General features: G+C 38.5%; 2 protein-coding genes across 6 annotated transcripts in view; one reads left to right on the forward strand and one right to left on the reverse strand.

Annotated features, from left to right (window-relative positions):
- LOC126869188 (protein stum) overlaps positions 1-8867 on the forward strand; it is a 37683-nt gene extending 28816 nt beyond the window's left edge. For all 4 annotated transcript variants that reach the window (XM_050625412.1, XM_050625410.1, XM_050625411.1 and 1 more), the window contains one exon: positions 234-8867. In XM_050625412.1, coding sequence (XP_050481369.1) covers positions 234-361 — 128 coding nt within the window. In that variant the 3' untranslated portion in view covers positions 362-8867. The remainder of the gene's footprint in view (positions 1-233) is intronic.
- Positions 4597-16832, reverse strand: part of LOC126869195 (heterogeneous nuclear ribonucleoprotein L) — a 165113-nt gene continuing 152877 nt past the window's right edge. For both annotated transcript variants that reach the window (XM_050625422.1, XM_050625423.1), the window contains exon 11: positions 4597-16814. In XM_050625422.1, the coding sequence (XP_050481379.1) occupies positions 16675-16814 (140 nt within the window). In that variant the 3' untranslated portion in view covers positions 4597-16674. The remainder of the gene's footprint in view (positions 16815-16832) is intronic.

The following is a 16832-nucleotide window of genomic DNA, read 5'->3' on the forward strand; positions in this document are numbered from 1 at the left end:
GTTAAAAATGGATTTAACCTGGTTCTTTCCAAGAAGGAGCAACTACTTTCCGAGATAAGAGAAAATTAAACTTCTATAATTTAAACATGTGACTCGGTTAAAGAACTCTATTTTCTCTCGTCGCTTCTCTTCCTCGTAATATTACCTATAATTGAACTTTAGAATAGAATAACTAGATTCGACAAGGTGCAGTTATATTTATTTTAGATAAATAAATGTTTCTGTTTTTGAAGGGAAGTACAAGAGGTTCAAGGCTTCCGAAGCAGCCAACAACGATCCGGAAGCGAGGGGTGGAGAACCAGCGGCTCTGCCCCCCGGTGTACCGAGTCATGTGTTGAGGGGGATGGAACGGGCGCGATAACCGAAGTCCTCGCCACAGATTCCGCGGCAACGTTTTTATATTTCGTCTTAGCGATTCTTCACTACGTGCCTTCCCGAAAGCTGCGAACAGAAAACGAAACTTTTTTTCGCTTGGTGGACTCGTACGCTAAGGATCCGTTTAAAACAAATGAGAAGAAAAAATAGAAAAGCGAAGAATTTTTTCCACGGTCCATAGATTATTGTACTTTTACGAAATCTAACGAAGAAATACATCGGACGATGCATGTAGCTTTGTTTCGCGGTAAATGAAATTCGAGGCAATTTTCTCGTCGAAAAATTAATTCGCGAAAGGAGAATAACATTGGTACAGAGACATAAAAATGGAAAAGAAAACACAGAGAAGAAACAAAAGACGACGTTACGTGGTTGTTCGCGATCGAGGAACGAAACGAAGTTCTCGGAAATTAATCGCTTTCAGTGAAAGCATACCTATTCGTGGCGTTCTTTCAAAATGTACTCGTTGCGTCGAACGGAAATTGCTTTTTATTTTCGCTCGTCCTTTCTTCCGTGCTCACAGCGGCGATACAGCGGTTTTAGTCTTTTCTTTTTTTCTTTTTCTCCATTTATTGTATTTTTATTCCGAAATGAGAACGTCGAACAAACGTTTCGCGGTAGAAATCAAAGAAGAAAGACAAAGCACGTGACCTTACTCTCTCTCTCTCTCTTTCTTTCTCTCTCTCTCTCTCTCTTTCTCTCCCTCTCTCTCAGCCTCGTTCAAAGGTATTTTTCTTTCCTACGTCGATGGAATAAATACGTTTTGAAAAAACGCACTTTATATTTTTACAAGCGCAACACATATTATATGTATACATACATTCATATATTCAACTATCCGACTTATTCAACTTACAACTAAAAATCCTTGTAAATATGAAAATATATTACTTACATCGGTTTTTAATCTAATCGCTGCTTCTGGAATTGTTCCCTCCTTTATATCCCTTAATCGCAGTGTAGAGAAGATTCTATGGTATTTTGTTTCTTTTTTTTTTTATCATTTTGATCTATAGACAATAGCATATGGTTTAGTACAAATATCCGATTATTGTCGCAGTGAATTTTTCGTTCGAAGACTATACAAGCTTCTATCGATCATCTGGAAAGTTTATTTAAGAGTCACATTTAGCAAAAGCATCGAAGGAGTATGACGAGTCCTACGTAGCATAGTGACGATTTAAAACAGATTTCCTGTGTGTTGCGTTTCGTCTGAATAATCCGTTGCAGTGTCGTGTGTTGTGGTCTAGTCCTGTGTAGTATAACTTTTCAGACGTGTAATCGATATTGAAAACGCTCTAAACACTTAGATCGATTATTTCAATTCCATGGTGTCCAATCGTTTCGAACTTTAACTTGAAAATTTTAGAAACGTTACGTTTCGGAACAGCAACTCTACATAAAAAATTTCAAAAAGTACGAATTTTAACTTCCAATATTCTCGACTGTCAACTTTCGAATTGCAAATCGTTCGTTTGGAAAATTTCGTTGCAGATTATCCGAAGGATGGAGATGTTTTATACTTTTTCTTCAAGGACCGTTCCATTAACATAAACTCGATAGGATATTTCCATACGAAACGACGCGCGCAAAGTGGATCTTCTGGTCGTAACACCACAGAATCGGACTGGTTCTTTCGAATATTAAACAATTTCCAATGGATAACCGTGCGTAATCACTGCATGCGACAATGTAAAACGTGGAAACGAGAACATCGGTGAATGTTCGGTGGTTGATTTTCGTGCGGCAGAAGAAAACAAGACACGTAACGGCCGACTGTTGAAAACGTGCGCATGCTTGCGGCCAAGATCTAGCGAATAAACTACTAATAAAAGCTCGCGCGAATCGATTGCATGCACAAGCAGCTCTATTTCAAGCAGTCCTTATCAAGATCCCGTTATTTTCGCTTTATCGAAGGACTCAACCGGCCCAGTCTAGTTTCTTACAACGTTTTACGCGTTTCATCGTGATAGATACGCTCACAGTTTGTCACCCTTAACGTGCAAATGTTTATCATGTTGATAGATGGTCGAATGGTCGAATCGACGTGACTTGGTGTGAAATCAGTTCAAGAAAAAAAGAAAAAAGAAGGAAAAATAAAGTGATCGTGTATCGTGTTAGGAGAATTTGATGGTTTTAACCAAACAATACGTATATTTGTATGGTATAATTTTTTAATAAGACCGTCTATGATAAACTGTGGATCGGTGTCGTTGGCTCGTGAGTGACCTGTAACTGTTTGCGCTAGATTACTCGGTTTTAAAGTTCACTTCAGTCTAGTTTATACGCTATGTTTTACTAAAGATCATTAATGTCATTTATCGTGTAAAATATAGGATACGAATTGAAATCAGGTGCTCCAATTTCATTCGGATGATTCTAATTAGATAATTCAATTCAAACTTTTACGATCATTTATAACAATGTCAGTCGATGGTTAAACAAAGGATTAAATTTTAGATTACGTTTCCTCTTGATAATTTTAAACTCGATTTTCAAATGAAATACGTTTTCTGGAAGCAATTTCGAAAGTAATATTCGTAAGAAAGAAAGCATAATCGGATTAAAGAACATTTTTCTTTAAGTATTTGATGAATTCGTAATTTGTTTCGACCAACACCGTACACGGGAAGTCACACGCGATCGTATGGAAATTCGATGTAATTTGTGGCAACGTTTTAAGCAATAAAGTGTTCGGATTTGTCGTGTATTTCCACTGGGGAATCGCACGAGTCATCTTATCGTGGCGTTTGCGCAATGATATTACGTGAAAATTGAAACACAATGTTGTTTCCACGACTTTGCACCACTTTATACCCTCGCCTTGGGGAATTGTCAACGAAAAATAGAACAGTTGGAATTATGTGAGGCGCGTTGCATTGTATTCCTTTGTCTGCAAGCTGATGGTGATTATGTGACAAAGATAGCGTAATTCAGTGTTGAAATTCTCAAGCGAAAACGTCGAGAATTAATCTGTTTGGGTTTCATTCGGAAATATTTATTTTCTTGGCTCTTTTACGGATTAGTAAGGAATATCTTTGAAGGATTTTCACGTTTCCTCTTGTTGTCGTCTCATATGGGAAGTCGTGGGAATAAAATAGAACTAAAAGTTGTATTCGTAAATGACAGGTTAAATATTTATACTTGACGATGGAAAGTATTCGTTTGGTGAAATCTCGTAACGAAACAGTAACAATTGCATATTCGGTTGTAACAAACGTACGATAAATTAAAAAAAAAATATTTACTCGTAAAATATATGACGATCGACGAATAGGAACGAATGGGAACGAAATTTTCTCGATAAATTCGTTGTTTTACATTTCGCTTGAAACGACATTTTCGTGCTAATTTAAACTTTCAAATTCAATTTCAACTAGGATACATAGTATATTATTTAAAGTTTTTACATTTAAAACTTAATATTATCTATTTCGACAATTGCTCGCGGAAATGATAAAACGTATCTACTAACCGCGAAGTACAACACGATTGAATCGGTCGTTTTGAAAACAAAATAAAAATCAAAAGTTCACCGATTACTCGCGTAACTATGTTTCTAAACAAATAACAATTCGCAAGTAATTCCTGTTCATTTTTTTAAATATAAATCTAGTACAAAGAAATAGGAACAAAACAGATTGTTTATCGAGTAGATCTCGGTGGAAAATCAGGTCGTTCTCGAAACGATCGATTCCATTCGTCAACCATAAAAAAGTAAACAATAACTTACAATAAACGAGGATCGAAAACAGAAATTAACAAACCATGGTCGTGAACCGGAGATGGCGATGGTTGACACACGGTATCATTTGCAAATCTCGGAGGGATTAAAATTATTGTATCTTTGAGTAGTAAAGGTATATATACATATATATATGTATATATATACACATATATGCATATAATATGCATGGTATATGGTGTGGGTGTCAATGAATCGAGTCGCTGACGCTGAATATATTGAGTAGTATATGTTTAATGATGTGACTCCATTAATATGTCAATATGCACAGGTAAATATTTCTTGTTATTATATAATAGAAGTGTTACAGTGTGTAATGTGATACGATAATAAATTTAATAGTAATCATATTATAATTAAGAACTTAAAATAACTCTAAAGGGTAAACTACATCACTATCGGCTAGCGACTATTTAGCGATAATAATAGCCTACCATGTCTTTTACTAGCGGCGCTCAGTGAGTGTGCTCTTTTCATTATTCTTTCTTTCTTTTTTTTTTCAACATACCTTTCATTCTTCTTTCTCTCTCTCCCTTTCTCTCCCACTCTCACATTCTTCCTCTCTCTCTCTTTCTCTCAACGTGTAATTATTATTCCTCTGTGCTCGATGTTCCTTTCGTACCTATGTTGTTCTCTCCCAAATATTCATTTCTTTTCTCTTTTTCTTTCATGTATTTCCTGTAACTCGTCGTTCGTTATCGTGTCCCTTGCAACCTGTCGCTTCTACAAACATCAACCGATTCATTCCAGCTGCTTTTCACGTCTCTGTCCACGTTTCCTCCGCCTTCTTTTCGCTCGCTCGCGAACGATATACCAGTCCGTATTCCCGGTTTTCCTCGTCGATTACTCTCCCGTATCGTTCGACCATCCTAAAACCGTCCGATCGACGAATCTCTCGCGTACGATTGAAATAGAATGAACAGCGTACGCGAGAAATTCACCAACGAGTATCTATAATTTAGAATGATTTCCTTAAATAAGCGTTTCGTTCGAAACGCATCCTTTCAAACTTACATCCGACAAGAAGAACAGCAGAAGACAAACGTTAATGGGGGTGATTTCGACAGCGGATTGTGAAAAGCGGTCTTCGTGAACAGAGAGCTCGAAGCAGGCATCGAATTCTCGCGTGTATTTTTTTCTGTTTTCTTTTCTTTTCTTTTTTCTTTTTTTTTTTTTTTGCCTGTTTCTCAATTATAGACACACGTGTACAAGCGTCCCACATACCTCTAGGACCGTGGTGTGTGAGCGTCGAATTCAGTGGATTGGTTGACGAGATGTTCGCATAAAGAAATGAATGAATGAGTCAGACTGTCGGTGATCTTTTTATACACATACACATACATAATAATCGTATATAAACATGAATGTGCGTGGATCGTGGGTGGTGTGCTGTTGTGTTCAGTGTGTGACGGTCTACGTATTTAAATGATTTTTTTTATCTCGTTCTTCCTTATTATTCGTTTTACTATTTCGCTTGCTTTTTTTTTTTGTTTCAGTTTCTTTTACTTTATACATGTATGTTCTTTTTGTTGGCGAGTGTACGTTTTGTCCAAGTTTCAACGCGATTTTGTTTTTTTTTTAATATTTTGTTAAATACAGGCGGTGATGAAACAGGATCGAAAAACGTTAAAAATCGCGTTTGTCGCCTGGTTCATTCCGCCAGTAATTCGTGCCACGATATTCTCTTCCGTGTTTGCCATTTGAACCTAAGGAAAAACCGTCTGGTCGTTCCTCGAGGGCTTCGCGTATCATGATGCGCTACTATTTGCTTTAACGAACGTCTTACAAAGTGCTACCCTGAAGCAGGAGCTCTGTGTCGCGGCTACGATGTGGTCGAAAAGTGCCACTAGAAACGTGCTGTCACATCCTCGCGCGTGTCTCTACCCATTTCTAACTCCTTTTAAATATTTTCTTCGATTCTAATAATTATCTCTGTGCTACTTTTATTTTACCTTACTTTTTATATTTTTTATACCTTAGTTTTTGGTCTCGTGATTTCCTCGTTTACGACTAGTAACAACCGTTCTAGTGGACTTCGAGCTGGATGATTGAGATGAATTACTACGGGATTGCACGAAACGAAGAGGATACCTCGTGTTCCAATTAAGCTGCTATATAGCTTTGAAAAGCGAATCACGAACGATGTATGTTTTTATTGTTTAGTTTCTTTTTTACGATTTTGTTTATTCTCACCCTCTCACCCTCTCTCTCTCTCTCTCTCTCTCTCTCTCTCTCTGTGGCTGTTATATTAATTCCTTTTTTTTTATTTTCCGTTGGTTCTCCCGCTTTGCTTTCCTACGATTCTATTTATTCTTCGTTTTGTTCGTTTATTTCTATATGTATACGAGTGTGGGAAACGACGCGGCTGGCACACACGACGACGGAAAATTCGGTCGAAAAGGGTAACAATTCCAGAACTAATGGGATTTCAATTATTTATATTTCATAATCAGTTTTTCTATATATATTTTCATTTCTTTTTTCTTTCATATAGAATCTGTAGATAATACATTCTTGGCAAATCCGAAAAAACTGATTCCAAAATAGGAACAGATCATTGTGCGAACTATGTATACAGGGTGCAAGTTTTGTTTTTTTTGTTTTTTTTTGAATATTCCTTCATTTCCGTATGTATCTTTTTTTGTTGTTGTTGTTGTTTCTTTCTGTTTCACTGTTTCATTGGCTTTCTTGTTTAATATGTTGTGATTATTGTTGCTGTATATCTTTATCTTTGTTACTGTTGTCGTCGCGAGAAACACACGTGCGTGTATATCGAATGAATTATTTCCTGCTCGAAACTATGTATATCTATAGTAATATATATGCTGTTTCCTTTGCGTGCTTGGGTGTGTGTGTGTGTGTGTGTACGCGCGTGTGCGTGTGTATGTGAGTGTTATAGCTTTCGTTCGTTTCGTATTTTTCTTTAATTGTTTGTTGTTTTCGTTTAATGCTTGTTTGTTTATTATCGTTATTATTTTATTTTTTTGGTTCAATCAGCATCTTTCTTTACTTTTTTCCCATTATTATTTTTAATTTTTCATCTGAACGGTGGTACATTTGATAGGGTGCACAGGGCTGCTAGGCACAGATAATTGACTCGCAAATAACTCTTCAAACAACATTAGAGCGTACGACATACAAGTATTAATATACACATTACATCATTAATTATTATTATTATTTTTTTTTTATCCTTTTGTTTTCGTTTAAAGAGTAATCATATATTGGAGTGTGTCTGTCTGTCTGTGTCTCCTGTCTGTTCGCCGTTGTGTGAATGTGTCACCTCTTCGTTCGATGTGTGTTTGAATATCTACGATCGCTTCTACGTGTCGTATCTGATGTTTTTCTTTCTTAATTTTCTAATGTCTCGAATGAACGTGCGCTGCGACATCACAGACTAATTATGGATGGTTAATGCTCGTATCCCGAGTATCGAGACTTATAAAACAAGGTCGTTTTGCAACCACTGTAGATCGCTGCAGTTGCGATTTTCCGACATTTTCTCGCTTCGCGATTTGTTTTAACATTACATAAAAGCTGTAAATTATATATATATAAAACAAGGTTGATCACTATAAGTTTTCAACAACATTAAAATTTCAACTTTACGCTAGATTTAGAAATCACGTTTCCAAGTCACTTAAAATTCAAACACGTTGACGCTAAAATTTCCCCTGGAAAGTTGAAAAATGTATAATTAATCGATTAAATTAATCAACGTAACTAAACTTAAAATATTCTGATCTCCGCACTCGAAGATCGTCAACCTCGAAGAGCATGGCGCCATCTTTCCCCTCCGTATCGATCCCGAAATCGCGACGATCCAATGTCTCGGTGTGGCGAAACGAAACCTCGTTCAACGAAGAATAGCATTACCTATCCATCTTCGGCTATCTTGACGCAGTGCCTGGTTGTCGTGTTGGTCTTGGTGTATGTTCAATGACGTGCGATGGTGAGTGTTTGGTGAATGTATAATACGTGTACCGATGTCGAGTATTTCGAGTGTGTGATGTTGCTGATGCGTGTACAATCAATGTATAATAATGTATACAGTGTCAACAAATTCTTATTACAATCTAGTTTGTCTTTTGACGCAGCGATGGGAAGACAGAGCATAGAGACCCTTCTTGGCTCAGATGTACAATAACGAGGTGGATTATGTTCTTTTTTTTTTCTTTAGTTTAGGAGGAGGAAATGAAAAGGAACGATGAAGAGGGATAGGAGAGGGGAGGGAATGATTTTGTTTCCTTTGATCTTTTTTTCAAAGGGAGAAAAGGGATAAATTTGGTATGTATAGCCTAAAATTTTCACAGCGTGTATAAACGAGACGCCGAAATAGAGACAAAAAGGGACAAGGGGGGAGGGGGAGGGGGAAAGAAACGCGTATCATTGTTGAAAAGGACACGTTTCTAGAATTAAACGTTTCGAAACATTGATATGGCGTATGGTAGTGCTTTTGGGATACGTAAGATTCTGATATGTGGGGCAGGTATATGTTACTTGGTAATACTTAGAGGGGAAGGAGGGATCGCTAAAAAGGTTACTGCGCTTTGGTTTATTTTGTTTGGCCCAGGGCGGTTTCCGGTGTTGCAGCGAGAAAGAACGCGCGATTGCTTGATGCTTTATGGCACTCGAAGCTGCTTCCATCGAGTATATCCGGAAAGAAATCTCGGGCAACGATGTTTCAAACGTTGTTTACAGCGGCTTAAACAAACACTGGATATCGTAAGAAATAAAAAAAAAGAAACAGACAGGGAAACGTTTAGGGAACATCATACTCGTGTTCTTTTCTTGCTATTGGAATTCTTCTCAGGCACGCTTCGAGTACTTGCAGGCATCAATGCATCCGATTAATTGCATAAAAATATAATTACTTGAAACGTGGTAAGTCGCGAGATCGGAGCGACCGCTTCGAGACTTATTCGAGATATCGACGTTAGCACAGGTACTTGTTCTTTCTCTTGTTCTTTTATTCCTTTATTCCTTTTCATTTCTGTCGTGGTCGCAAATGCGTACGAGTGTCATTTTTCTTTTTCCCCCCTTCGCTTTCGTTTTCGATCAGCGATGCAACGTTAATATTTGAAAACAGTAAAATGGTCGAAAGGATCTCGCGTCGCCGCGTCGCTCGGATATCGCAACGAACGAGAGCAACGAGCCTTCTTGCGAACAAAAGAAATCAAAGCGCACCCGGCAGTAATACCTTTCTTCGCAATACTATTAATCAATAACAATATTAACGATATGTACCTACTCTCCAATCTACCTAACATTACCTAACTACAAACATTAAACCTAACGCTTTTAAACGCAATATCGATCGTCGTAACATTACTTAATTCGTTCCAATTTTCACAAAATTGGAACTATAAATAATAATTAATTAATTATAATAATAATTAATAATAATAATAATAATAATAATAGTAATAATCATCGTCGTCATCACCATCATCATCGTAATCATCATCGTCGTCGTCGTCGTCGTCATCGCGATAATACTAATCAATCATAATTACATACTCAATCGTCGATATATAATTGAAATTCTCATGCGAGCTGCAAATATATACATACAGATGGGATATGTATTTTCGTGTTTTAAGACTCAAAACCGAACGTGTTTATCTTTTTCTTTCTATCCTTCTTTCATCTCTTATTTTTTCTCACACACACATTCTTTCTCTCTCTTTCTCTCTATCTCTCTCTCTCTCTCTCTCTCTCCCTCTGTCGATAATTAATCATCGACACAGATGACTTTACTCTCACTCTCTCCCTCTCTCTCTCTCTCTCTCTCTCGCTTTACAACCTCGTAAATTTCATATTGTTCCTTTTTTCAATTTTTTTTTCTTCCTTTTTTTCCTTTTAAACTTTCGAGTGTATATTTTAATTTTGCTTTATCTCTTATCGTCGGTGTGTGTATGTGTGTATTTGTGTGTATGTTTTACACAGTGCTATTTAGACGCTATCTGAAATACTGTATCGTTACAGACTCTCTACACGCTACAATTACAATTTGATTTTTTTGTACATACAGAAGAATCTCTCTCTGTTCCAACGGGAATATTCATCGTCGGAGGACGAGCACACACATGTACGCACGCACACACACAGGTATATATATATATATATATATATATGTATGTATATATATATATTTCTCTTATATTTATAATATACACACACGATCTGGATTCCGGACGATGCGCGCTTTCTCACCATTTTTGTACACTTTTGTCATTTCCGTGTTCACTCATTCGAAGAAACGAGACGACATCATTTAACGGCAAATTGCTGCGTGCTACGTGTTTTTTCTTTTTCTGTTTCATTTTTGTCACACGAGCGAGCGTTCACAGACAGAGCGAAGTTATTAAGAAGCTATGTACAAGCCGAGCCGAAAGAATACGATCGCTAACGTTTCACGGCGCGTTCTGCGCAATTGCCTCGTCGTCCGGAACGCAACCGCGGCGCGTCTTTTATATTTTTCGTCGAGCCTCCGAAGAGAAAGATCGAAGAAAAGAACGAAGGACTGGGAAAGATCCTTCGCTCGTGGAAGCTCGTCGTCCTCCGATGGAACAGCACAGCGATCGTTCAAAACTCTGTGTGTGTCTTTAAATTTAACCCTTCCGCCGTCGATCGATCTAGGCGCAACGTCTTCGAACAGACAAGCAACTACCGCTTTACAAACTGTTGTTTCGCCTCCTAACACGCTTCGAACGAGATAGTAGTCGCGATTTTTTAGCTTTGTTTACGGTTTTACGGAGGATTTACGTGTATCCGCTTTCTAAAGCACGCACGCTCCGATACACGCTGCTATACACGGCCATTCTGTATCAAAGTTTTTTACACGGATGCCCGGCTCACCATCGTATAACCGGAGGATCGTCGTCGTGTCTAGAATTAGGTGCACACGCGTTCCTACGAGGTACAATTTAGGAGCCATTCGGTCTAATCGATGAAGAATATAACGCACGACGGTGGGAAGAGCTAAATGTAAAGTGCTAATGATAATAATAATAGTAGTAGTAGTGGTGGTAGTAGTAGTAGTAGTAATAGTAGTAGTAGTAGTAGTAGTAGTAGTTGATAGCAGAGTGAACCTTCCGTTCGTCGCGAAACGTATGAAGAGAAGAACAGAAAACGAAAAGAAAAAAAAATATATAGGGAGACATCGCGAGGGAATATTACTCTGAAAGATTGTTGCTTGCTTAGTTCTTTGCTTTTGTCCAGTGTTGCACATAGAAATACACAGCACGGGGAAAATGTGTGGTTTCTTTCATTGTTTTTTTTTCGTTTTTTCCCTTTTTTTTATCAAGTGTTCGTTGTTAAACATGTATACTAGCGTAAAATTTACTTTACCACACACGCTCATCATGTACAGGTAAAGTGTCAGAAAATAAGCGACAGTCTGGCATGCGTGCTTGACCTCTCAAATACAATACGCTTTTTTATATTTTACTTATGTACTGATTTTTTTTTTTTTTGCTCCTTAGATTCAACCATTTTTTCATCTGTCTTAATGGGTTTTCATTCTCGCAAAACTGTGTACCTAAAGTACATCACACCGGAGTGGAATTCGCATCAGGAGGGTATCGTTCGGCCGAGCTATTATTCTTTTTCGTCGAAACGAGACGACGTGTCTAACACGCAATTCCTTAAAAGCGAAGGTGCATCCGGTACTTTATGTTTCGCTTTATTTTATTTGTTTCTTCTCAAAGTGTTTCTCATGCAACTCGGTTCATTTGAAAGCTTTTAATAACTTTCTATATCGTAAGAGGACGATATATCGCGCGAGCAAAGTTTGAGAAGACGAACAAATGTTAATTGATGCTTAAAAAAATGTGAAGAAAGGAGGAGGTAGAAAAATTAAGAGAGAGATATAAGAAAGTCGAATGTTCTTGCATATAGATTCATACTTGAAGAATTACTCTTCAGTTTTTCTTATCGAACGAACAGAAAATAAAATCGGATCTTACGTTGGATCTAACGACACAAATTTTTCTAACAGTTTGTTACATATCGGCACACGAATTTATGAAACGATACACTCTTGATTTAAATATGCCACACTCCGAAAATCACATTTAATATGTATATATGTATTATATATATATGCGTGTGTTTGCGTATGTTATGTGTATAATATATATACATATATCTACAAAATGTTATGATATGATTACAAGTCCTAGTATCTTAAAACTATTTCTTTTTTCCTTTCTCCTCTTTACCTTACGCGTTAGGTCCTGCTCACTATTTTAAAACAAAAATTCCCAAATATTTTTCACCGTCGGATAAAATAGCGATACAACTGTTTACTCCCTACCATAAAACCTAATTTCTTTGTAATCCTATATGTATATATAATTACACAATAGAAAGAGAGACGAAGAGGAGAGAGAGAGAATTATAGTAAAATCGTTATTGTTATTCCTGCTGTTATTGTTATTCGTAATAATAATAATAGCAGCAATAACAATGACGATTTTACTATAATTCATAATAAAAAGTACTAGAATGTGATGTAAAAACAGTTTTACGCGTCCTTCGACGCGTTGTCGCTTAAAAACAAGATGGAAGAGAAAGAAATATAATGTCTGTAAATCGTGAAACAGAGTACAACATTTATCGTGAACAGGTATCGAGAAACAATAAACGAACGATCACTGTCGTCAAAGCAACGATCATCGAGCACATCATTTTTAATTATAGTGCATCTTTTTTGTTTGTTTGCTTAGATTGTTCTTTGTTTTCTCATCTCGTTTTTCTTAATTTTTTAGCTTAGTACCTTTGTCACTCTCTTTTTATCTTTTTCTCTCTCTCTTTCTCTCCCTCAGTCACACATACACTCTCTCTCTCTCTCTCTCTTTCTCTCTCTTTCTTGCGTCGATATACACCTATACGTATCACTCTACGATTGATAAGCAATCTTTTCCATTTTTTCAAATGAGAAACTCTCGTTTAACCTTCTTCATAATCTTTCTAAATTTACTTTATTGTAATCTTTGCCTTGCGTTCTTCTCCTCGTTTATCTCGACACTCAATAGTCTCGATCCTCGCTTTTGTGTACTGAGCCTCTTAAAACGACGTACAACTTATCCTCTAGTTGTATTGTAGCAAATATTGCCTCGAATATAAACACCTTTTTTTTCCTTAATTCCCTTATTTAAGTTTATAATTCTCGTTATTATATATTTTCTTTTTTTTTTATTTTTTTTTTTGTTTGCGTAAGTTAGGTCTCTCTCTCGCGATCAATGGACAAAAATGGCGGCTATCTTCTTTCTCTCTCTCTCTCTCTCTCTCTCTCTCTCCCTCTCTCTCTCGCTCTCTCCCACGCATCCTTTTAAAAAGAGGGGTAAACCAACACGTTTAGCCCTTTTTCTTCCCCCACTTGTTTGTTTGTATTTTGTTTTATTTCTTATTATCTTACGTTACGTATGGCCGAGTCAAGTCTCTATCATCATTTTTTGTTTTTTGTTCTTTTTTTTTTACATTTATTTAGAGTAATCATTTGGTTCACTTCGAAAAAAACACAACTTATTACCTTTATATGTACTTGTATTATTATTATTATTATTATTTTTCTTTAACCTTACGCTTTTTTTCGCATTTTTTTTATGCACTTTTTTTTGTTTTATTTCTTAAATCGGAGATCTAAAACCTTTCTTATAAAAACGCCCCCCGGCCCGACAAAATATTGCCGTGGGACCACTAATATATATTGTGTGTCGTCGACTTCATTGTATTCATATAAAATTCAATTCACAGTCCGCGATCTGATCAATAGTGTACGAGCGTTTGAAGAGAATATAACCTTCGGTCGTTTGGCTTTCCTCTCTTTCTCTTCCTAGCTCTGTATTTTTTTCTGCTTTCTTTTAACGTTTCCCTCTTTCTATAGCAGTGTACTGGTATCGAGTCGACGTCGCAACCTGAACACTACAGCTCGGGCGGACTTTCGGTTTCTCGTTCTTTTCTCCTCCGCAATTTCATCCTTATCTCGCGTATCGTCGAGGAAGCAGGAGACATCAACGATTTTCCATTCTTCCGATCGATAAACACGAACGTCTCTCTTTCCATCCTTTCCCCCCTCCCTCCATCTTTTTCTTCCATTTTTCCTTTAATCGTTTCTCTCCTCCAAAAACCGAGACTCGCGAGAAGCTTCCTCGTGCGACACGAAAAGAAAAAGCGACCCGCATTCGAGACGAACCGCGAGCATCCATTTTTCCATGTTCTTTTTTCTTTTCATTTTTTCTACCCTATTTTCCGACCGATCTCCGGCAATACATGCAACCGGATATCGCGAGACCGAAGAATCCGAGATTCTGCGCGCGAAAAGCAAACGCTTTTTCACCGAACTTCGTTTTTTTCTCTTCTTTCTTCCTCTTTTTCCTCTCTCTCTATTCGAGCACAATTCCAAGCGTTGTAAATAAAATCTGAACAATGTGAAAACATAAATAGATATTCGTTCGAAGCGCATGTATGGATATCAATATATAATATAGATATATACACGTACAGAGTATATAAAACAACGACAGACAGAGCTATCAGTAATCGGAGAATAGCGAGACTTTCCCGTTTCTTATCCAGTTATTTAGTTGCTTAACTTTTTTTTCTTTTTCTTTCTCTCGTCCTTTGCTGTATAGCAAAAGATTCCCGCGAGTCGAATGCAACTGTTTTATTATTATTTATATCTGTTTGGTTGTCTCGTTCGTCGTGACGGAGTAGTGTCAGCTTTTTTCTTTCCCCTAGGCGGACCTACTCGTATGGAACGATTGATCCAGATCCTCTGAACACTCTCAGATTAACAGTATCCTGTGTGTAGTTTCTAATGGTCAATGAGGAACCTCCGATTTATTGGATCCCACGAGAAATGGTCAACGAGGAACACGGTGCACTCGGCTTCGAGATCGTGGAGGTGTCTTTTTCGTTACGCTTGCTTCTTTCGTTTCATTTTTCTTTTTCTTACTTTTTCTGGTTAAAATCTGCACGTAAAACTGATATATTGTAGTAGCTCGTACATGCGCCGCAAATTCTGTTTCCTTTTTTCAGAACGGCATACGCGCTACGAAAACGAATAACGCGAAACGAATAACGTGCAACGTCATACACGCTGGATCAACGTAGAAGCGACTGTTGTGTTAATGGTCTGTCTGTTTCGCGAGAAACTGTCGATTTCTCGCTTCTTATTTGTCAATTTTTTCAAATCATTTCTTCTTTTTTTCTTTCTTTGCTTTGAATATCTCTTCGAACAACGATAAGGAACGCGAGTACAAGACAATTTCTCGACAGTTGCCCACGAAACCTATTGGTCTTGCTTCCCCAGCCCATGATATGTGTAATCCGTGGCCACCATGGCATACTCCTATTAGACGCAGGGTCCTACCCATTCTCTCTATATATACAAGTCAATCCTTCGCGATCCTAGCGTCTAACAGAAGGAAAGAAGCTACCGCGAAAGCGACGAATCGAATCCTCTGCCGTAATTTTCCAATTGTTTCCCTTCTCTCAAAAAGGAAAATCGTATTCCTTGCTTCATTTACTTTATCAATAAATTTCAACGACGAGAGGATTCGTCTCGAGTTAATACTGACACACACACACACACACACACACACACACTAGTAGCACACCGTGGAGAATCGGTGTCCAAACACCGTTCGGGATCTCCGCGCTACGGACTAAGCACGTATACCCGGACCTCGCCAAAGCAACGCAAGGAGGAAAGAAGAAACGAAAGAAGAATAGAGTCGAATCGAAATAAACTGCGTAGAGGAAAGAAACAGAAGGAGACTATAGAGAAAACGAACAAAGAAGAAGGTGTAAAGATCATACAGAGCATAGTGTGTAAATTGATCGAGAGGGGCAGAAAGCAACAGGCAAAAGAAAGATGAACATCGCTGCCTCTCGATGTTTCGCCTTTCTCGACATTTCCATTTATCCAGTTATGCGGACGATCCTCGATGACTTTCGTGCAGCCCACTCGTGCCACGCTCCACCCTGTCGACGACGATGATCCCGCCGACGCCGCGATCATCTTTTTCAGTGAGAAACCTTTTCGAGCCAGATTATCTTAGTTTGTTCTCCTCGATTCTCGAGGCCGAGTTCCGTCTCGCTGACCCTCGAACGGAACCGATTCTTCCAGTGACCAGCGTCTGATCTTTGCCAGGTGGTCACCACGCGACGAGTAGGAGAAGAAGAATTGTAGTAGCAGCAGCGCAGGAGAAGAATTTATAGGTGAACGAGGTTTCGTTATCGTGGTTGTTGTCTTGTATTGCTACCTCGTCCGGCGAGTAGGCCCGCTGCTCCTTTCATCCGTACGGCCAGAACGTAGGTAACGGAGGCGGTGGCGGCGGTGGCACGGTAGGATACAGAGTCGGGGTGGCGATCAGGACGCAGGTGGGCGGCAAGGGAGGCGGCACGGGCGGCGGTAAAACCGGGGATAGTGTAATCGCTGCGGCTGGGTGCAGGGCCGTGCCCGTCGGGGCACACAACGGGTGCAGGGCGAGAGAGGGACGCTGGCGCTGACGTTGACGCTGCTGGCCCTGGACCTCGCCGTTCTATTCCGAGTCCTGCTGCATTTTGACGTGGCCATTACCGGCGGAATTGCTCGACGTGCTGCCGCTGCTCGGCGGGAAACTCGTTGGTATGGTGCGCGACGACGAGAAGCACAGTTTCATGATGTATGGGAATTTGCCATCTGGAAAACAAACAGTCG

The sequence above is a fragment of the Bombus huntii genome, chromosome 9, assembly GCF_024542735.1.
Source record: "Bombus huntii isolate Logan2020A chromosome 9, iyBomHunt1.1, whole genome shotgun sequence".
Classification (NCBI taxonomy): domain Eukaryota; kingdom Metazoa; phylum Arthropoda; class Insecta; order Hymenoptera; family Apidae; genus Bombus; species Bombus huntii.